Here is a 23,547-nt window from a genome sequence, read left to right as displayed (position 1 = left end):
AACATTTTTTTAGATTATGTGAAGGGCACGAAAAGCACCAGTTTGTGGGGCAGAGAAGGAGGGTGGGGGAGGGCGCCTCAAAGGGGGGGAAACTGTTTTTTGTTGTTTTTTTAAGTTTGTGCATCTGGGATCAGCATGCTTGTAAACCATAGCATCCCTCTACAGCTTTGTTTTTTTTTTTAAAGGATGAACAATTTTGTTTCTCTTTCCTTCTTTTCGGCCTTAAAGAGGAGGAGCTGTATCAGGTAAAGGACAGAGAGTATAAAATAATCAGCATTAAAGTTAGGAGTCAAAGCCAGACTTTTCCATCGGTAATCTGTCTGCATTTGGATTTTACACAACAGGTCAAATTATGAACACGTTCTGAGGAAACGATGCAACACATTCAGACCGAATCCCCCTGCGCTTGTATTCTGAATAAATCAGACACCAATCTGCTTTGATTCATTGGATCATGTTTGTTTGTTGTAGAAGATGACGAAATGAATGCAGAGTTCTCCATATTTATTGCATTAATGCTTTTCCCTCTTCCTTTTTCTTCCCCCTACAGTTATTTACCGTGGTTTGAAATCTACTACAAGCTGCTGAACACACTGGCTGACTACCTAACAAAACATCAGGTAATCACTCGTTCTAATAACTCTGAGGCGTTTTTTTTATTATCACTTCATTTAACCAGGAAAGACACATGGAGATTTAACATTTAATTCAAGGGTGACCTGGTACATTTTCCAGTTTGATTTAAATTATAAACAGTCACACCATGTATTTTCTTTAAATCTGTTTTGTGGGGAGATGTCTCCTTTCGCTGCATGTTTGTCTGCATGCCGCGTGTTTTGTAGTTTTTATTTTTTTGTCTTGGGCTCGAATTGGTTCCTCTTGTTAGCAGCAACAATGTTGACATTTCACAGACCAAACGCTGATCTGACACTGGAAGTTATTCCTGATGATTTACTGGAAAACAAATCGTTAAGAAAAGCACACACACCCTCACACACATGCTTGTACTTCATAAAAGTCGTCTCCCCTGACTATTCGCTGTATTGTACGAGCAAAGGGAGGGGAAATATAAAATATGCAACAAACCGGGGATATGTGCAGAGTCTGCTGCATAGGATGGAGGTGATGTTGCACTGTTTAGAGGGTAAAAAGAGAGGAAGGGAGGGAGACGGAGCAGAGGCAGAGTGCTTTGGGACCACTTTTCAATTGTCATGTAGTCAATGCTTCTCCCCGGATCCTCGGGGAGCTGTGATCAGGACAGTGTCTCGCTTTCGAAAAAAAAAAAAAAAAGACACACATCACATAAACAATCAACATAGATCCATGTAATTCCTGAGCTATAAGATATTTGGTGGAATATCTGTGGTTGAAGAAAAGCAAATGCAGTAAGAACGTTTCTGCAAGGGAGGAGGAGGAGGTGGCAGTGAAGATTGCTAAAAAAAAAATAAAATAAAAAAATCCTGGGTGACTGAAATGTTAGTGTGCATGATTTGGTTTCTATTTACCCCGCTGTCCGTTCCAGGCGAGAGGGAGATGTTGACAGACGAGGGAAGACAGAAGAGCGATGAGGGTTTAGAGCGAGGGGTAAATGAACTGTTTCCCCAGGCCGTGTTGCTGACCATGCGTGTGAGCATTGAGCCTCTCATGACAGGAGGCTGTTCGATTGCACACACCCTAACCACCCCCACCCCTCCCCCCCGTTTCCTCTGCTTACTGTACATTGCCACCCATTGCTTCTCTAAATCTGTGGCTTTGCACACACGCGCTGTATCTTCTTATAGCCAAGACCAAAACAAAGTTCTTAGAGGCAGCAAAGAAAAGAGGCCAGACCAAACTCCACAGTAGTTCACTTACTGCTCCCCCCAGAAGTTTGAGTACAAGTTGCACTCTTGCTGTTGTCACTGAAGTCTTTCCCTCTATTTAGAAAATACAACATTCTAGATATCGGTCATAAATGTTGGATGAGTAAATTCAAAGCTGGTACTGCGGTCATAGTGGGCTCTGACAGCTTCCTTAAGCCCCTGTTTTCCGAGCAGGAACCCCCTGGTTAATTAGTCACAGCCCGCTCTTGGCTGTAAATCAGCGCCGCTGGGTAATAAGCGTCTGCAGCCATATAGTCAGCCGTCTTTTAACCCCAACACTTCTCGTTAAACATATGTCAGTGGAACATTGTCAAGCGCTTTAGGCCTTGCTGCAGGATTGCCCCCTGGTCTGCCGCAGTGCCCTTCCCATTCTTAAGATTGACACGTAACTTGCTATATCAACAAAATAAGTAAATATGATTCATGTGTCCCATGCTTTTTCCTCTCTCCCATAGGAAAATGACTTGAATGACTTGCTGAATTCTCTCTATGAGCTGCCTGTGCCAAAGCCCTTCACGCCAGTCAACTTGAGCGTGGTAGGTACACATCTTCTATTCTGCTAGATCAGACGCAAGACAGCTGAGGCGGAGACAGAAAGAGGGAAAGGTACTGCAGCAGCATGTTGCATCAGAGAAGGTGATGACAATCGGCTGAAGTAGTTAAAAGTGGACTGAGAGACACTGAGGAGGTAATGTAAAGCAGAAAACACGGAGAGCAAAAGGGAAGGATAATGAGAACCAAAATGAGACTGACAGAAAGAGAGACCAAGACGGCATAAGAACGTGCAGAAATAAGTAGATCGGTAAAGTGCAGAGGTTGAGATGTGAGAGAATAAATGAGGGACGGGCAGAGGAGACACAGAGTAGAGAGCGGGAGGAGGTTAAGGCTCGGCGTGCGGGAACACAGACGCACACGGGGGCCCTGGACTGACACTGTGTTTGGAAACAAGAAGTGGCGCTTACAGGGTTTTTTTGGTGTGATAAGCTCAAGCTGGACACTTTCAAACATGAAGGGCCCTTTCACAACTCATCATGTCTCCTGCTTATCAAAAAACTGAAACGGCCTAACGAGCCCGGGTCCCTCAAAGTCAGCTTCTGTTTGAGTTAACTCTGACACAAGCTCTCATGGAATGCTTCCAACATTAAACACTGTCACTTCTATAAGCCCGGCCGATTTAAGCACAACCTAAAGGTTTTCAGCTAGTCTGCTAAGCTCACAATCTGGAGACTCCACACCGTGCTGGGATCAAAAGACCACGGTCTTAGTCTTTGTCCTTAAGGACTACCACTCCCTTTTTTAACCAATTAAGCAAGAAACTGTAAGTCGACTCTGCAGCAAAGGATATACATCTAATTACCCAGATGAATTTGTAACAAAACAAGATAAAGAAAAGAAATCAGGTAATTAAAGTCGAGAGTTAGTTTGTAAAAGTTTGTGTGTTTTGTGCAAAAAACAAGAGATGCACCAATCAATCAGCCAGAGGTTGTAACTGGCAGGTTTCTTCTCTCCTCGGGTAAATGCCGGAAGATCTTTGTTGTAATTCTTTAATAGCGACTAAGAATTTCCATGAACAAACGTGTTGTGGTTAAAGGTTTTTTTGATAGCTAAAAATCTGCTAAATATTAAGCTTTAATGTCTTTGTTTTCTTTTCTAGTCTGCTGCCTCCATAAAAGAACATTTAGCACAATTTTTTCTTTATGCAATTTAAGCTAATATTTAATAGAACCTCTTTGAAAAGGCTGATTGGTGCATTTCTGTATTTCCATGACCAAGGTATATTAGCTTTTTACTTTATTTGTGCTGTTTAGTGATTTGTTGAATCTAATTTTAGTTAAAGAGATGCACCAATCTAATGGCCATTTGGTCAAATATTGAAATATTTGGGCTTTTCGCATCAAACGCATCAAAATAAGAACTTCCATAGTTTTCATCCTATATGAAACCGATGCTGTTTGATGCCTCTCGTGAGTTTAATAAAAAGCAGATTAAGGGCAGAGGCAAATACTTTGAAGCTTAAACAGTCATAATCTGATCATTTCTACATTTTCTGCTGCCTTTACAACTACTACTTCTCTCAGAGAACCTGCAGCACCTTCTGTTTCTCCTCTGTGTTTATAGTCCTTAGTAAAGAACATTGAGTTTTTCAAAATTTAAATCTGCAACTTGCATCTCAAAGAAAATCTGAATTTGATTGGCTCCAAAAAGCCAGATGGGTGCATCTCTAGAATAGATCTCTATGTGAATCTCAGAGCCTCATTCTGAAGGCAGCCCTGGAGAGCAGAGGTGATAGCTTTATCTCATTCCTAGAGAAGCCACAAGTTTAATATTTAATTAATAAAGCAGAATTATTCCCTTACAGAAACCTTTTTTTTTATTATTTTATCATGCCAGCCAAGAGCAGAAGCCGTGTCCCCTTTCATGTGTGAAACCCTGTTTTGCTCTCTCTCTGTCTTATTGTGCAAGACTGAGCAGTTGTGTATTGCCACTGGGCAAGTACTGAGAGATCAGCGAAGCAAGGAGCCGGTGAGTGGAGAGAAATGAGTGAGCGTCAGAGACGGGTGGAGGGAAGGATGCTGCTTTAAAATATGAAACTGCTTCTTTACTAATCGCATGGGAGCCACTGATTTCCAATTTGGCCAAATAAGCTACGCTATCGTTTTTAAATATAACAAAAACAAACTATCCTGGGCCTTGGTGTGTGTTTCTTCTCCTCTGGAAAACAATCAAACTTTGTAAATCATTAATGTCTTTCCACTCTGCTATATTCTCTCTCTGAAAATCAAAAGTTGTTTTTTTTTTTTCTTCTCTTTATGGTTAAAGCAAAAGGCAATTGTGCTCAAAAAATCTCCTTGATGCCTTTCCAGTTAACCCACTTTCAGTGTTTTTCTGAATAAACAAGTCTTCGAAGGAACAAGAAAAGAGGCTGATAAGCACACAGACAGCCAATGAAAGCCACGGCTGTACTGAGGAACGTGGCTTCTGATTATCACAGTGCCATGGATTTGTAGACCAACGGGGGAACATAATTTAGCACACAAAGCGTAAGAGAAGAAGAAAGGATGGGAATCACACACCACTGTGGTTGTTTTATACGGTTTTTTGGTAGCTGTCCTTAGTCTCAGAGGTATGACCAAACTCCCTGATCTTTTAGTATAATTTGTTTATCTACAGCTGCTTTTATTTAAAATATATTCCTTTAATCGTCTTTGTTTCAGTCAGCTGACAGCCATTTTTCTTTCTACTCCCAGGCAGAGAATATTCAGAAGCAAAGATCAGATCAAAACGGCGCACAAGTTCCAACTTAGTCGCACTTAAAAAATGTTTTGTGTAAAGTTTTGTCGATAAACTCCATAAAACCAGAACTATGAATCATAGGTCTTTTATTTCTAGGAACTAAAACTTTTAGATTAATTAAATTTTTATTAATTAGCTGCAGCTAAATCTCATGCTACAACCTTTCATTGGACTGCGCTCATAAATATTACAAGATTTTCTTTTCTTTGCAGATAAAACCTGGATAGTAAATAAACAGGTTTTAATGTTGCAAAGGAGCTACATTTTGAAGTACAAATCAGAACATAGTGGCTGATTTCCAGCTATTTCTAAAAGTTTGATCTAAGTAGAGTCTGCTAAATCTAACAAATAAAAAAAAAAAACAGGCTTCCTGACATGGTTGGTAGATTATAGCAGCTGGTATCACTTGGGATGTGTGAAAGAACAAGAACCGCAAAAACAAGATTTCACCAATACTGTAAAAGAAAGGTTTCAAATTTCAACATAGCGGAAATGGGTTAAAAGCTCAAAATATAAAGTTTTTTCTGTAACATGCTGTCCCCTGCTGAAAGTCCTTTTTTTGTCTCCCACCATGAATGAAATGCAAATACAAACCTTGACAAGTGCAGTAAATAGTGAAATCATTTAACATCTTCCTGCTTTCTCCTATACTGATACTTAAAAAGTTGTCTTCACTCAGTGACATCAGCGGCAAAGAAGGTTGTTGCCAGCTGGGATCTGTTACGTGGTGCATTCACTGACATGTGGGTGGTTCAACTGGTCACGCTGAAAATGATCAGTTTCTGATCATTAGCAGGTTTCTTGGTGCATCTCTGCAGCTGATTAATAATTAGTTGACTATTATTCCCCAAATAAATTAAATATTGAAATAAAATGAATTCAGTTTCTGCAGCTGTTTTTAACTAGGAATACAGTCTTTAATAATCACCCAGAGTAAAGGTAACATTTAATTGCATGCATTTTCCTCTAACCGTAGCTGTATATGATAGATGAGAAATTTTAACTTTTCACATGTGCCTGATTTATTAGAGTAGAAGAAAAATTTTTTTTTTTCTATTTTCTCTTTCTTGAATAAAAAAAAGAAGAAAAGAAACCAGGAGTTGGAGGCACAGCTCTGAGTGTTTGTTTCAGTCTAGTGTTTATTCTGCTTATCTTCAACAATGACCGTCCTCAGGGAATAAACCAAGTGTTTACTTATGATAATTGTTCAGAGTGTTTATCACTTCATAAACACCCACTTAGAGGAAAATATAGTGTTTGTTTAATATTTCTCAGATATTGGGGCTCAAGGTGCATCTAATATCCCCTTTGATTGAATTAACTGACATTAAGGTTTGTAATTTTCAGCCCATTACAAGAAAAATCAACAGAAACCAAAAATAAAACGACATCCAGTAAAGTTGTAAGAGAGTACCTTAAAGAAATACAGTGATAATACTGTGTCCAGTTTGATTAAACTTCTACCAATGATAATTTTTAATGGACACAATGCGGTGGTGGATAGGAAACAACTCAGTGCATAAAACATTGTTTTAAAACTAAAGATGGGGAAAAAACAACAACATTCAACTTGGGATTGCACCACTAAAATGAGACTAGTACTTACTGTGAAGAAATTATTCACTAACAGACCAGAAGTCTCAAAAAACAAACCAGTAAAATAATTTTTCCATGTTATCAAGTGTAAAATACTACATTCACTTGTATTGACATCCGACAAAAAGTCCAAATGTTCAAATTTTTAGATAAAAAAATGAACTTAAGATTTAAAACAATCAAGAGATTATTTAATGTCAGATACCTTAGGTTTGTTAAATTTAATTAACTGATCATTTTCATTACAATAACAAAACCTCCTTCAAAAATAAGTTTGTCTTATTTGGTTAATATTTAAATCCACTCTGACTACAAAGTTAAATTAAGTTCTTTGTCAATAATTTAATTTCACTTCCTGTTTTTTTTCAGTTAAATAAATAACAAAACTATTTTGTAAAAAAATAATAATAATAATAATAATTGAGGTTTTATTTGGCAAAATTACCCAAGATTGAAAGTTTAGGGTAAACTTTGCACTTAAAGGGGTAAACCTTTGGGTTATTTTTAAACAAATTCTTCCAAACTGTGCTATTTTTCTTTAAATATTATTTACAGTTTCAATAAGTTTGTTTGTGTAAAGTAAAATAAAATTGGATGTAAAGTGTGTTTTAAAGTAGGAGCAGATTTAGGGAAACTATTATGAAATGATTTTATTAAAAGGTCTTTTTAATTCTGTCCACATGTTTCCTGCATGGGTGAAATCATGTCATTGTTTTGGTCTTTCTATAAAAATGTGTCCTTTATTAGTAATCCAGATGCTTTGATTTGAGTTGTTATTCTAAACTAATGTTTTTTGCTCTTAATGTTTTATTATATTTGTGTTATTCCATACAACCAAGACCAAAGGTTTACATACATTGTTGAAAAAGACATTTTACCTACAAAGAAATTCTGATCAGACTAAAATATTTCCTATTTTACCTATTTTTAGCCCTCAAATCATATATGGCAGCTGTTGCAAAAAGAAAAAACAAAGATTCTTGGTGACATTTGTGAAGTACACCAGTCTTTACTTCATTCCCATTACATGATGCTGCCACCTCCATACTCTATAGTTGGGATTCTATTCTTACAATAATTGTCCTTGGCTTTGTCATGTTTTTTATGAAAAAACATAACAAATTGAAGTTGTCTTCTTCGATATTGTATGAAAACAATCTTTTAATTGGGATTTTCATTTTCTTGTGACTTATCTTTTTATTCTTATTTCTATTATGTTTTTATTTTTGTTGTATGAGTATTGATTGTTATATGTCACACCCCATGTCAGTCGTCTTCGCCCCGACTACAAGAAAAGATTCTCGACTTTTCAAGGAAGCAATAGATATTTCTAAATCGTTGCTTAAGTACAAGAATATTAGACACAAATCAGCGCTCTATGAAAGTTTCTGCATGAGAAATTTCACTGAGATCACAGGATTTATTTTTTAACGGCGACCTGCAACAGATGGTTGAGTGATAGCCCAGAGAAATGCAGGTGTACCTAGGATTCAGGAGTGTGTGTTTGTGAGTATGGAGAGACGCAACAGTGTGTTTCTCTTGGTGGTTTGTCTACCTGCAAACAGCACCTCTCTCAGACCCCTTTGATCTGAACACTGAACCTGCCCTGCTCTCCCAAAGTGAGACAGGCAGCCCTGTGATCCTCTAAACAACCTGAGTGTGTGTAGAGAGAAGCGCATGTGCACATATTGGTTGGTGTGAGTGTGTGTTGGTGCTCCACAAACCTTTTTAATGCTTAAATAAAGACTCAGTTTTTCACCGGAGACATCACCACAGTGTGTGTCTGTTGGGAGCAGAGCTGCTATTCAGCTCTCTCTGTTCTGCAGGCCTGATAAAAGCGTTGCCACGGTTCAGACACCAGCTCAGCAATTCATATAGACAGAGCAGAAGATGAGCCATAAATCATACAACAAAGTGAACGGCCCTTTTCTCCCCTCTTCCCCTCATTCTCTTCTGAATAAGTGCTATGCCTCACTTGTGACCTTCCCTTTTCTCTTTCCTGCATGTTTGTGTTTTTGCAGCACTCCTACTTCATCGCCCCGGATATCAATGGACTGCCAACCATCCCAGAGAGTGTAAGTGCTCGTGGAAAAAAGGGAGACGAAGAGACAAAAGGAGATGGAGAAATCCCTCCCTTATGGAAACATCTCTGCCTCTAATCGTTTTTAATCTAATACACATGTCACCGTTTGAAATTATTGCATCATCCTCTTGTTTCAGATTTATCTCCTGCGGTGCTTGTGCTTTAATGTTGAAGTTCAGTGATTGGCATAGAGGATTCAAACCGAGCACATGCTCTTTGTTGATTTTTGTGTTTAAATTCGAGCTCAAATTTTTATGGCAAGGGACACAAGATGACAGCAATTATCAGTCTCTCAGGCTGACGTTGAGTGAAATGTGATCTGTTTTCCAAATCTAACTGTTATGGATGGATCACAGGCATGAATGCAGCTGGAAAACACACTTCTTACCATTTATTTTTAATGTAAATCAATCTCTCTAGTCATTTCTTCTTTTAAACAGCGCCTTAGCATTAATCAGGCTCTCACAGTCTATGCAGTGATGATAGTGTTGACATTTTAGAGCCTAAAGACATGTTGTGTTGTTGTCTATCTCCAGAGGAACCTGACTGAGTACTTTGTGGCTGTGGACATCAACAACATGCTCCAGCTCTACGCTAGCATGCTGCACGAACGGCGCATCATCATTACCTCAAGGAAGCTTAGCACTGTGAGTTGGTTCCTCCCAAGTCATCCTCTTGTTTTGATTATGGAGCCTCGAAGGCAAAGGCTTGAAATAAGCTGGAAAACAACTAGAATAGGGCATCGACTTAAAATATTAATATTGCTGTTAAAGCTGTTGTAAGAGTTTTTGTGATTTTATGCTTTAATGTTTTGGAGTAAATTAGAATAACATCAATAACTGCTGTCAGACTAAGGTTAATTCATTTAACACATTTATTCCTAATATTTTTATAACTTTTTAAAGTTGGAGGTTATAGCTTAATAAACCATTTACCTCAGTTTTTCAGAAAATGAAATATAAAAATAAGCTAATCAAAGAACAGATTTAATAAAAAGAAATCAGGCCACTAATAGGCATATACTGTATAGTATATATACTGAATATGGGACAATAAGGCCTGTGGTTCTACTGTGTTTCTGTTGAGGTGTAGTTGACACCCAGCTTTGAGATAAGCCCTCTGGTCATCTCCTCTCATGCTTGACGCTCATAGATCCTCCACTGGCTTAAGATCAGGTCGGCTTGCAAGCCGATGGGGCGCAGTAACACCATCATCACTGACAAACTGACAGTTTAGTCAAATGGTTAGTCCTGCTGAGATATTAATCAGGATCTTCATCAGCAAAAGGAATCATGATCAGGGTTCCCGTGGGTCCTTAAAAAGTCTTAAAAGGCATTGAATTCTTCAAAATAAAACTAAGGCCTTAATTGGTATTAAAAGGTCTTAAATCAGTCTTTCGTAGTTCTTAATTTTTAAAACATCATAAATAGGATTATTTTTATTACGATTTATTTTTGTAATCTAAATAAAAAGTTAAAAGTAACAATTTTTTTTTTATATATATAAAAAAAATAATGGCTCGGAATTAATGGAATTAAGGCAGCGGAGTCGCACATGTGAAGCACGAAACACAAAGCATCAAAATGGAGTTACCGAGAAACAGCCGGTATTTCTCGGTTTTGTTCCACCTTTGTCTCTGCAACGCCTCCACTTATCACCAAATCAAACATACTAAGAAAACGATACAAAGAAAAATAGCTGCAAAAAAAGACTTAGCACTGGTTATGTTGTGGCTTTAAAACTGATTTGTTTTGTTCCTGCTAAAACAAAGTTTGTGAATTCAGTTAAATAATTGTTAAAATATANTAGATCCTCCACTGGCTTCAGATCAGGTCGGCTTGCAAGCCGATGGGGCGCAGTAACACCATCATCACTGACAAACTGACAGTTTAGTCAAATGGCAAGTCCTGCTGAGATATAAATCAGGATCTCCATCAGCAAAAGGAAGCATGATGGAGCTGTAAAGGTTGCATGTTAATGGTTGCTAAGATGCTGAACTTGATATAACAAGGGGACAAACATCTATAGTTAGGATGGTCATTTAAATCATCACTAATCAGGAACTTTCAGTTTGGAGCTCTTCTGCTTGTTCCCTACATTCTCGGATCTTAATACCCAAATGGAAAAAAAACTGTTCAGTTGTTTAAACCCTTACTGTATAAGTTTGTGAGGCGGCTCTGACCCCCATGGAGGTCTACGCTTCTGAATTTTCCCCAAACTCTGGATCAGAGTTTGCTCCACTGTCCTCTCCTGGCTGTGATTACTGCCGATGCACATTTGTCAAAGCACACGTTTTTTCTTTCACTTCTTTTTTCTTTTTTTACTTTCCATTAATATGCTTGGATGGAGAACCGAATAAACAACCAGGTTATGTAGCAGTGGTAGTTTTGTGTTATATTCTCTGAAATTATTTGAATGCCATAAACGTAGAATCCATCTGTTCTAAAAATCATCAATGGTTTAGTGTTATATTCTCAGCAACAGCTTTTGATTTTTTTTATTTATTTATTTTTTGTTGGTTTAATTTTCTCTCATAATCTCAAATATCATCAGAAATGGACATTAATGAATGTTCACCTCAACGTTTTAATTCTAATGCCGCAGTTTTTTCAGATTTATTGATGAATATCTGTACATAGTTGAGCAGTCTGGAGCGGGGTGTTAGCTCCTGCCTTTAGGGATTCCCTAACTGAAAAATGACAAAAAAATGTTGTGCTCTCATTAGCAAAAATAAAACACCAAAGGATGGTAAAAATATCAATAATTTCGATAGATAAAGCTTTTATTCGTACCACGCAGCTGTGCTTGTTACCATGGCTTTCTGCACTTCAGAAGTCATTTCTAAATGGATTGCTAAACTACAGTCCTGCAGCATCATGCTTTAATATAGATACGAATGCCAAATTATCCAACTACAACTGAATCTAAGATAAGTAAGGACTGTTTAATAGATTGGACATGATTGGCTTCATCAATATTCCAGATGGATTTCAAACCCTAAATATTACGACGGCAGTATTTATCTGACATGGTTTGATAGTTGCTCAGAGTGAGCTGAAGCCATTCCACTTCACCCTCCGCCCCTCCCTTTAGTCACCCATCTCTGAAAGGCTGGGAAATTCAGGCTGAAGCTTGGGTTTATATCTCTCTTTGTACCACATAAGCACAGCATATTAATGTCCAAAACGCCTTAAATTATCTATTATTACATGTCTTAGCTTACTCTTATAATTTAGAGTCATTTCTGTGTGTGAGAGGGAGGATCTCTCTGTGTCCGTCTCCCCCTCTCCCTCGTTATCTTTGCAGCTGATGAGGCAGAGCCAAATGTTTATGACAGATTAGATGGGAGAGGGAAGTGATGTCATCTAACTTCTATTTGTATCTGTAGCTTAGCTGCTCCTGCCAATGCAATCTACAAGTCTGCAGAAGGTTTAGCAGCTGGGGCCCTTTAGTGGAGTTTGGCACTGCAGGGAACTCTTCCCAAGGTCTCTCTTTGGAGCTATAATCAGGAGCAGTTGTAAAGATTACCCATCCCTCTGAGAATTTCACCTGTCTCCCCCTCCTCAGCTCAGACCGGCAGCACCTCTGAGGCAGCACCTTGTGCTGTGACACAAGCAGAACATGATGTGAATTATCAGACTCAGGGGGGGTGAGAATGTTTTCCTTTTTAGCACACAGAAGGTCTGTGATTTACAGCTTTCTGTAACTTGAAGACAAACCCTGCTTTGCTTTTATTGCAAATATATGCCAGCAGAATATTTTAGGAGCTCTAGCATCAGACCTTTACCTCCGTAAGCCTTTCATCCTCTGTTATTCTTCATCCCCTCGTCTATCCATCCATCTTCCTCAGGGAGAAGTGTTTTGGTTTGGTTGCTATATATGTCAGCCAATGTAGAACAAAGGTATTTTCACATCCCCAGTGGGATTACTCGCTGGCCTAGTGTTATTACCGCTCCTGTGATGCGTTATTTTTTGCTGTTGGGATAGATTGACCTCCTGGTTGGAGCACAAATGGCTGCCATGATTCTTGAAACCAGCTAAGTGTATACATATGCACCTAACCGAAAATATCTCTACTCATTACCCGCGCCATTGTCATGTGATCAAACGCCTTAAAGGATGAGAGATGTGTAATTGCTGTCAGAGTTCTCTTAAAATGAGTGTTATCACTCATTTGAGGGACGGGTTCTGTTTCTGCTGTCTGATCCAACAGATAGTAGATTTATTAAAGGAGATATTGGAAGATATTGTTGGAAACGTTGTTAGGTACATCCAGCTGCTTTCCACCACCTCCGCCTTTCCAGCGTCTCAGAAACATGGGAAAGAAAGTGGGAAAGGGAAAAAAAAAAAAACAATCCAACACATCACAGCTCATGTATTTATATATATTCTGCCTTCGAAGGTGCAGCCTGTGCTAAAGCCCCCAGTGAACCCTGCATGTCAGTTTGTCGGTACATGGCTGCCACGTCTTGCAAGCAGCCGAAAGCAAAGGAATAAATCATGATCTTACATCCATGCGCCGGTGGACTTATTGCTGTTTTGTGACCAGAGGTGAATGGTACCGCTGTTTTTAAAAAGCCATGCGGTGGTGGTGCCGGGGCGGCAGCCAGGCATGAGTGCAGCGTTGTCATAGGCCCGTATAATAGGGGGTGCATCAGTCCTTCTACTAACTAGTCAGCAGGGAGGACCCCACCACCGCCGCCACCACCCCCACCCGTGTCTTTCATCTACCAAGCCCCCCCCTCCAGCTCTGGAGCCCAGCCTCTGCCCTGCCTATCGGCCAGCGCCGGCTGACAGCAGCCCTCTCATCAGGCTGTCAGGCCTATGCTAACAAGGAGCTATCCATCCACCGTGCCCTAGAGTGCCAGCTGTCTCCTGGTTTCCAGCTTTTTTCCTCTGTTGTTCCTCTTCTCTCCTTCCCTAACTTCTCTCTGCCTCTGCCGGCTCTCTCTATCTTAGTTATACTTTCCCTGTGACATATTATTTTTCTGTCCATCTGTCTCTCACTCTCTCGCTACATGTCTTTCCTTCTGACATTGTCTTCCTCTTTCTGGAAGTCCTAATGTGTCTTTCAGTTGTTGGGCAACTGCAGAACATCAGAACATCTCCCCCCCCCCTTCTCAGAGAATCTTCCCCTCCTTTCCCTCAGTAGACCTACCCTTCTCCGTGTGTCCTATGCGGGTTTTTTTTGGTTGGACCGTATATGTGTAACTGTGTGCATGTTACCTAGACTCGCAGGCGTTTGCCCCTCATGCCTTCTGTCTTCCTGTGAGACTCAGTTGTCATGTGTAAACGTGTGGGAGGCCGGGTGTTAGCTGCTACATGCACCACCCTGCATGCCCTTTCTTTCTCTCCCTATGCAACATACCTGTTCGTGGTACACTTGTGCCCTTACGAGGCTTGACACCAGCGTTTGTCAACACGGTTGAAAGCAGAGCGTGCATAATTGGTGACTTACTCAGAGCCGAGGTGGAGGGAGGGAAGAGCCAACACAGCAATAAGGTAACCGAATAAATGAGAAAGAAGAAGGAACAAAGAAACAAAATGGGAAAGGAAGCAAATGCCTTGATTTTTCAAAGATCTTAATAACTCTCCCAGTTTTTTAGCTATTGTTACATAACGTCTAAAAAAATTTATTTATAGGGATTTTATGTGATAGAGTATAAAGGAATCAGAATCAGAATCAGAAATACTGTAATAATCCCAGAGGGAAATTACTTTTGTTACACACTCCAGTTACAGTTTTATATATTTATATATATACACACATCCAGCTACACAATATAATATAATATTTATTTATGAACTATTAGATAAATTATATATAATTTAAATTTCTTTTAGGCCTGCAGAGAGCATTATTAAAGATACATTTTGACCTTGCTTGACTTTGACTAGGCCGTTCAAACACATATTAACATACTTAGATTTTATCTGTTTATTTAAGCTCTGACTGTTTGGAGCATCCAATACATGTAGCTCCAGCCACATTCCAGCTAACTTGTCACTAATGAAGGAAACCATTCCCACTGCATACTTTTTAAACTCTAAGTTTAACAGTGGGTTTGTGTTTGAGTGGATTAACAACTGTAGTTTTTCCTTAGAGATTTTGTTTTACATGTTTACCAATAAAAGTCTTGTTTGTCTCATTAGAGTAGAGTAGCTTCTGTTACATTTTTGCTGTGCATCAGTTGTGGACAGCTACATACAGGGACACTTTTCATAAAGCTAGATTTGTGCAGTGCATGTACAATTGTTGTCCTGCCAACAACATTCCCAACTGTGTTGTGGATCTATGCAGCTCTTCAGGAATGCTTCCCTTATAAAGATTCTCCTTCTACACCTTCTTGGTAGGAATATTTGTGCTCTTTGAAATGAACAAAGGATATAATATGTTTTATAACCAGACCGGGACCTATTTTCCTTCCAATCTTTTTTTTTTTTAAGTTTTTTTTGAGTTGTTACAGCACTAGTGACTGCTTTTTTCTGACAGCAGGCTGACAGGAAAGGGTGTAAGAGAAAGGGGGAAAGACATGCAGCAAAGGACCGCAGGCCTGATTCGAACCTGGGTCAGCCGCATCAAGGACTAAGGCCTCCATACATGGGTCTTGTGCACTAACCACTGTGCCACCTGCACGTCCTTTCCTTTCAATCTTAACCACTGCACCTGTCTAAATCCTTTATGCTTGAGGTATCCACAAGGTCCAAATTACCTTATTTTTGCTTCCACTCCCCTCCTCATGACCTTATTTTCCACCTAGGAATTTTCCTAAATACGTGCACGGAAAAACATTGTGGAACAGCGACAGCTCGTACTGGCGAGAGTTTACAAATATAAATATCTAGTGACGTCTGAAAATATCAGTACGATCAGCGCATGAAGAGCAACTCTTGGAAAGAAGCTACTGTCCCTCCTAAATGGCACAATGAGGCTTTGAAGTTGTGGAAACAGCTGTCTTCTACTTCTACCTCAATCCGCTGAGTGTTTTAAAAAAGGCCTTAAAACATTTCTTTTTAGCAAAACTTTTGGTCCCCTTGAAATGTTTTTTTTTCTCTTTTAAAACAGCTTTTATTATAATTAGATATTTTTTTGTCATTATTATTATTTATGTATTTCTTTTTTAATGCTTTTCTTTTTTGTATTACTTTGAGGTCCTTTTGATGAAAAGTGCAGTATAAATCAAATGTATTAATATTATTATTCTTCTATGTGTAGTGTGGTATCGTCAGCTCCCTTTCTTTGCGTACTAGAGTCAGCCGGAATATTCACTGCAGCAGGAAAAATGCTACATAGAGTTTAAGAGCTGCAAAGAGACGTGCATCAATCATTACCCAGCCTTTAGGTGTTTCATGCAGCCGTTTGCTCACTAATGTTCTCCAACAAACATTTCTGGCTTTCATAGAACAGCTATATGTTGCATATATATGGACTTCATTTGGAAAACCTATAGAGGAAGATGTTTGATGTAGGAGCTTGCGAATAAACTGAGCTAAAAAAGAATGAAACAGCAAAATCAGATTTTTTAAGGAAACATCTTTGAAAAAAGACTGAATCATTTTATTTCCTCCTAATAGTAAATAGTGTTGCTTTAGTATCAAGAAGTATGAAAATGTTCAGTTGGTATAAATACTGTTAGCAGCCCCTTTGGACCTGAGCTTGGAACTGTGTGGGGATGGGGTTGGAAGGAAAAGCCTAGTTGAGGGGAAATGAGCGTTTAAAGCTGGTGTGAGAAGGTCAAGAGCAGCTATGTTGATACCATTCCTCCTGTCAAATTAAATTACACCGCCTGCAGCAGAAGCCATTTTTCCTGCAATCTGTTTTCTTTACAGTCAGAACAAGTCCAGTTAGAGAAGCAGAGTATATTTTACAGCTTTAAGTCTGCTTTACTGTCTGTTGCAAAGTCCGTGAATAAGATTCAGCAGTTTCATGTTTACTCCACATCCAGTTAAGAATAACGATGTACAATACGTTCAATATGATGTTGGCGGCTATTTCAGCTGCAAGGCAAGATGCGCATATTAGATTTCTTGAGAACGTATCCCTTTTTGCTGAGCTGTTTGTTACATTTGGAAAAGAAGACCTTCAATGTTTGACTAACTAAGGGTGAAATTAAGGGAAATAGTTTTCAAAGAAAAATGATGCATGGTATACATGGGAATTTTCCCCTCCTCCTTCCCCTCAGTTGCACACAACACACAGGTCAGGGAATATTGGAGAAATTTAAAGCAGGGGTAGCTTCCAAAACAATATTCCAAGCTTCAACCGACTCAAAGAGCTCTTCTCAATAAGTTACCCAAAAAGACTAGCTTTCAATCCGTCAAACAAAAACTGTCCAGATCAACAGAAAAGTAGGGCAAATAAAGCATTAGTCAGAGAAGCAGCTTAGATTGCTGTAGTGAGTCTGGAGAAGCTCCAGAGATCCACATCTCAATAATGAAACCGTTATTCCAGTGAGGGCTCCAGTCATATACCCACTATCACACCATTCCAATAGTATAAAACATGGAGGTGGCAGTATTATGCTGTGGGAGTACGTTTCTTCAGCCAGGACAAGGAAACCCTAGAAGCAAAGCTTAAAGACCCAAGGAGAGGTTCACCTTCTAGTAGAACAACAACCCTAAACCTCCAGCCAGAGAGGAATGCTTCATATCGCAGCATATTTATGCATCAGCTTTACTCAACTACAGTCCAGACCTGAATCCAAATAAGAATCTGGGGCAAGGATCAAAAATTGACATTCACAGACACTGTCCATCCAAGCTGGCTGAGCTTTAGCTGTACTGTAAAGATGAGTTAAATAAATACAGACTATAGATGTGCACAAGCTGGTGGACACACCTCAAAATATGTAGCCCTTTCTGTAGAAAAACACTTTTCTCCAACTCATGGTGGCTGAATACAGCTGGGTACAGCTAACAGGTTTTAGTTAGTAAATATTAGTTAAAACCATCTATTGCATCAGTTTATTTCCTTTTAGTTTGTTCTACCTTGTGTTGGTCTATAGCATAAAATTCTAGTGACATATATTGAATCGTTTTGGCAGCCGTTAACAGTATTTAATTATTTTAAGCTAATGAATATAATATTTTGCCGATTTCCTGAGCTTTCTAAATTTTGTCACACACATGGGGCTGCACTTTGAAAGCAGGAAAAATGGTACAGTATATAACCTTCAGGCCATGTTATACTGATATATAGCATCTTTTTTTAAAAATCAATTACACTTTGTTCACATAAAGTAGATTTTTATTGTCAGAGCTGCACAATACATTGAACTGCAGTGTTCATGTGTGAAATTTGACAGGCTCAAAAGACCAAGAAAGCTTCTTGTTGTTTTATATTTAAGGTGGTATAGATTAACACTGCATGCAAAAGATACAACTCAACAGTTGGGTGAACTTTGGCTTTCCCTGATCTCCATCCATGGTGCAAATTTTAGTGATTAAGATACTTTTTTTAAATTATAACTTAATGGAGTAAGACTACATGATATTTTGAGCTCTGCATTCTTTGCATCAAATATGAATGAAGCTGTAGAACTGACCATAGGATGTGGGAAGTCTCAAGATCCTGTTTTAGAGCTTACATCTATCTTTTATCTTTATTCCTGCCAACTTTTCCCTCCTCCCTTTCTGTTATTCAGTCCCTCCGTCTGTCTCCTCCTAGTCTGATCGTCCTTTAGTCTCACTGAATGGGTCCAGCGTTAGTTTGGGCACTTTCCGCCTAAGCCACAGCACACTAAAAAGCTCTCAGGGCAAAACCAAAGACCTTGACTGCTTTTTGAAGCAGTCTGTCGCTGTATAATCGGTTAGCTTCTCTCAGCGGAGGGGGCAACACACAAGCACACACTCGGCATAAGAGGCAGGCAGCCCCTCATTACCGGGCAGAGCCCTGGTCCCCGAGGACTGGACCCAGCACCTAATCCTGTATTTGTTCTTGGGGACTGTATCTGTGATTCTCCATTGAATGGAATATTAAGCACCCAGGTCTTTTGTGGAGCGTGTAAGCCATTTGGCTCCACTCATCTATTATTTATCAGCCTGGCAAATATTTTATCAGCCTTAGCCTCTTATGACCCACTCTCATGTGAAGCTCTCCTCTAAATGAAGAAAAAAAAAAGTGTGGGGGGGGGGAAAGTATGATTTCTTTTTTCCTTTTCAATTTATCTCCCGTTTTGCTTTTTGCCTCATTTGTTCTAAAACCTGCACAAGGACACAGGGGTTTGTATTAATCTGAGTTTGGGAAACAAATATGTGAACTATTCCTGTGGAGTTCTTTCCAAGTTGCTTTATCTGAGGCGCACCGCTGCCTCCATCGCTTTGGAGATAACAAATAAAAGAGGAGCAATATCTAGATTTACGTTATAAATCATAATCTAGGTTTCGGACTCCCTTCCAAGCCGGCTCCCCTGAGCCCAGCCACCCTGCCTGAGTGGGAGAGAGGCAGAGAGAGACTCTTGTTTTCACTTTCAACCTGAGAGTAAATCATGCCAGTTGGGGGGCTCACCTTGAGGCCTGGTGGAGATAATTGGAGTTGGTTAGCGAGGTGTTCTGTGCCATTACCTCCTGGTACCAGTGAATGGCTGGGGCTTGTCTCGCACTCCCAGAGGAGGAATACACCCGCCTGTTGGCTCCTCACTCAGCCTGCATGTGTGTCTCAGTGAAGGTCCGCAGGCAGATCGGTGACCCCACTTCATCACGATTTAATGGCCCCCTTACGAGACGGAAGAAGGGTGTGATAGTTTTGATAGCCCTCCTTTTCACCGAGCGTCTCAGTGCGGCTCATTAATATTCATCGCATTGATTTATTTTCAGAATTAACAGAAGAAAAAAAAAACAAACTGTTTGCCAAGAAATTAATCCTGACAGGAGTGTGGCATTGTTGTTTCATTTCCAGACAGCAGGAAGCAGGAATATGCATATGCAGATACACAGAGCAAGACACCAATTAAATGTTGATTAAGTCTTAAGTATTGTGGGACTCTGTGTATGAAAGACAATAAGAAAAAATCATTGTTTTTTTTTGTTTGCCGTCTGATATGAAAAATGAAAGCGGTTAAAACAAATTGGGGGGGAGGGGGGGTATGGAAACACAAACACATGAATGCTTCTTTTCTTTTTTAGATGCCCGAGTTTTATCACAGGGTCCCCCCCCCCTTTGTCTTCTTCTCCTCCTCTGGCAGCGGTTGTATTCAGCCACCACGAACTCCGGCTTTTGGCCGGTCAATTGTGACACTCTGTGTGTCAGCGAACGCGGGGGGGTCTCCGGGTAGCTGTGCGTGTGTGATAGTGTGTGTCCGCTTCACACTTTGGCTGTAAAGCTGCAGCGGTATAACGGCGGCTGCTGCTGCGGGGGTCCCGGCGGTATTGGCCTAGCCCGCAGTCTCTCTTGGCTAACTCATGTTTCATTCTTTGGCAATTTGCCCTAATGAAGTCCCGCAGGAGCCCCTCAGACCTCTGTTCTCTTTCCATATTTAATCATGTTATTTTAATCTGGGGGATGAGCTAACGCCTCTGTCTCCTGCTGCGTCTCTGGGTGTGTGCGTGTGTGTGTGCTGCAGGTCATTACTATAGTTGAGTTTTTGTGACATGTCATGTCAGGAAAGGCGGGGGACGCTTGCTTTAAGACAATGGGAGACAATGACTTTAATTCTAAGTGTAATATTGGTTTGACAATGTAAAAAGCAGCTTTGAAAAGCAATGTCATCCTTACACGATTGCGTCTCATTATTTGTTAAAAACGAGGTTAATTATTCCATATTTTCCCCTGTAAAATCTCAGTTTGCGTAGTTGGGGTAATTTTGATTTTTATGGCTGCTGTCAGAGCTGGTTTTGCTTTTCTTTTGTCATCTCTTTTTGTTCAGGTCACAGAACAAGATTCTTGAAATATGAACACTCTTCATTGTTTCCTCATTTTTCAATTGGTGATAAACCATTTTAAACTTTAAAATCCAAATATAAAACAAGGCTAAAAGTTAAGAGAATATTTGCCTATTTGGGATCCAAATGTTCATATACTTTTTATCTTTCTCTCTTCTGTTGTTGTTTTCATTAAGATTTTTTCCATTTTTGGTTTGAGAAAAGATTCTTTCTTTTAGATCACTACTACTTTTTTCAATTAGTAACTTAATCACAAAAACCTGTCAGATTTATCACATAGAGTGGGTGATATCTTTCAGATTAATATTGAAGTAATCCCAAATTAATTTCCTTAAGACCATAACTTCATTTTCTTCAAATGGATCTTTAACATTGAAATGTTTTTGTGGCTCATGCAGTCATGAGGAAGATGGCTGGCTTGACAGTTGACCAAGATGCGGTCTGAGCATATTGGTTTTCTGTTATGATGGAAATTTTAGTTTTGATTCCATTAAAATATGTTTTGTTTGAGTGGAATTATTTACCTGGTGGAATAAAAGTCAAATAGAAGGAAAAGAAATAAACAAAGGAAAGTTTAGTGGAAGAAAAACCTGAAGAACATCACAAACAACAGATGATTTCAGGCATGAGAGGACTTAGAAATATCGTGAGAGTTTGGAGGAGAATTGCAGCGCTAAAATATAGAGATGTAGAGGAAACAAGCTACAGCTGTTTTTTTAATGTGAAGCCACCCTTACACTAGTGAAGAACCAGGCCTGCACAGTGGTCCAAATGTCTTTTTAGGTGAGAGATTTAATTTTTTATTTTAAAATCTAATCCTATAGGTACTGTAGATCCTTACGCCTCGCAGATGTAGGAACTTCTGCTAAAAGACCTCCAAACAAGTATTTAGTGTGCATACTGTGCAGTAGATGGACATAGCTTACTGTTAGCTGTAACTTTGTCTTTAAAATCCTTATTTTATTGATTAGTTTAATATAGAAATTGCAGAAATTAGAAATTAAATAAAAGAAACTGAATTTTGAGATTTCATCAACTGAAATCCACAATCATGCCACGAGGTGACTAAATCTATATGAATTTTTTGTTCTGAAATAATTTCCTGATTTAATTCATATTCAGTGACCTCCATATATATTGAGATGCTAATTTAAATCTTGAAATAAAGGTTATGTTTTTAAAACAGTTTGGTTGATAGAATGTTTATTTGTCTGGAAAGTTTGGTTTTAGTTGTCTCCTGTTTTTTCTGTTTTGTTGTGTAGTTGACTGCATGCGTCCACGGTGCAGCAGCTTTGCTCTTTCCCATGTACTGGCAGCACATCTTCATCCCGGTCCTGCCTCCGCATCTTCTGGACTACTGCTGGTAAGCCTGACCACCCCTAAAACACAAACACAATCATCACCAACATGAAGAAAAAAAATCTTCCTTTTCTCCCTCTGCTGCTGTCTCCTTGCCGTCCGCACCTGATGCTCAGCCTCCACACGCAGACGTACAGCCCCACACAGCGCATCATGTACAATTATGCATCAATTTTAGCCACTAACATCCCCGTGTTAAAGCATAGCCACACATGTTCACACGTTCTCCCACACAGTATTCATGTTCTCTTACGTACTCCTTCCCCAGCGCTGCTCCGCTCATAATGAACGGACCAGATCACCTTACTCTATATTTCATGGCAGTTCTAAGCAGCACGCTCTCATCATCGCCTGAACTCTCTCAGGGGTTCATTACCTCCCTTCCAACACAAATCCAACAAATCTGAACGGACTTGATTGAAACTGAACGAAGAGCAGAAGTAGTGTCTACAAAATCTGCATTCGTTCAGGTTAACTTTGCATTAGTGCAGATGTAGCGTACATGTGTGGACGTCACTATGTGTAAAAGGTTGAATCGGATTGCTTGTGCAGTGCAGAGCTTTTCCAGGAGGGACGAATCCGCTTAGAGAAACTATTCTTCACTGACAGGGAAATGTGATTTCCATCACTCTGCAGAGACTCATGGTTACCTTATTAAATAACCGGGTGTCTTCCATTCCCTGATGCGATAACTAAACTACATTAGATGTTCGCTGTGTTTCTCTACATTACATCTGAAATTCTGTAACTCGGAGCTGGATGTTGAATAAACAGTACAGGCCTGCCTTTTTTTTTGTCTGTTTTCTTTAAGGTGATTAGAAGCCTTTGGTTTATAAAAGACCCCGAACACAAACATACTGAAGTAGAGGACTGGAACATCCCAAAAGCTGCCTCTATGTCTGCTCACTTTGCTTTTCTGTGACTAATTAATTAGATTTTCTATTGTTCCTACACAAGTAAGCCATCTCTAAAGATGTTTGAAAACCACATTAAAAGACAAAATATATGTTAAATATATATATATATATATATATTTAATACAGAAATGTCCTCCTATTGACCACTCAATTTATTTGCCATTCTCTGGCCCTAATGCTTGGTGTGGGTTTCTTTTGCATGACCACCTACATCAGTGTGACACTGAGGCTATGAGCCTGTGGCTCTGCAGAAATCGTAATGAAGCCCAGCTTGTTTTATTATTATGCATTGTTTGGTCTGGTGCTTATTTCAGGAGAGTTTTGGAGGTAGTCGCGCCCAGTGATACCATGGGTAATAAACAAGATATTGTGATTCAACTGTTTTTGTTGCCAGTTCATCTTCTAGGAAGTAAACAGAAGTAACCATGAAGGGCTTCAAAATGTCCTAATGATATCTGCAGTAACTTTGGGCTCTATAAAAAATCAAATATGACATGGCTCTCAAAATCCTGCCTGTTGAACTTTCACACTGCACCTCAGATATCTATTTATCTAT

General features: G+C 39.5%; 1 protein-coding gene across 2 annotated transcripts in view; it reads left to right on the top strand.

The window, feature by feature from the left end:
* The window catches only part of dennd1b (DENN/MADD domain containing 1B), a 163,620-nt gene that overhangs the window by 76,509 nt on the left and 63,564 nt on the right, over positions 1–23,547 (top strand). Inside the window, exons 6-11 of one of the 2 annotated variants that reach the window (XM_015387873.1) lie at positions 551–620; positions 2,318–2,398; positions 4,326–4,385; positions 8,774–8,827; positions 9,372–9,482; positions 21,978–22,078. In XM_015387873.1, the coding sequence (XP_015243359.1) occupies positions 551–620; positions 2,318–2,398; positions 4,326–4,385; positions 8,774–8,827; positions 9,372–9,482; positions 21,978–22,078 (477 nt within the window). The remainder of the gene's footprint in view (positions 1–550; positions 621–2,317; positions 2,399–4,325; positions 4,386–8,773; positions 8,828–9,371; positions 9,483–21,977; positions 22,079–23,547) is intronic. The other variant, XM_015387875.1, reaches the window with a different exon arrangement.

The sequence above is a fragment of the Cyprinodon variegatus genome, unplaced genomic scaffold, assembly GCF_000732505.1.
Source record: "Cyprinodon variegatus isolate N-32 unplaced genomic scaffold, C_variegatus-1.0 Scaffold405, whole genome shotgun sequence".
In the NCBI taxonomy this organism is placed as follows: Eukaryota; Metazoa; Chordata; class Actinopteri; order Cyprinodontiformes; family Cyprinodontidae; genus Cyprinodon; species Cyprinodon variegatus.
This window is presented reverse-complemented; position numbering and strand designations above follow the sequence as displayed.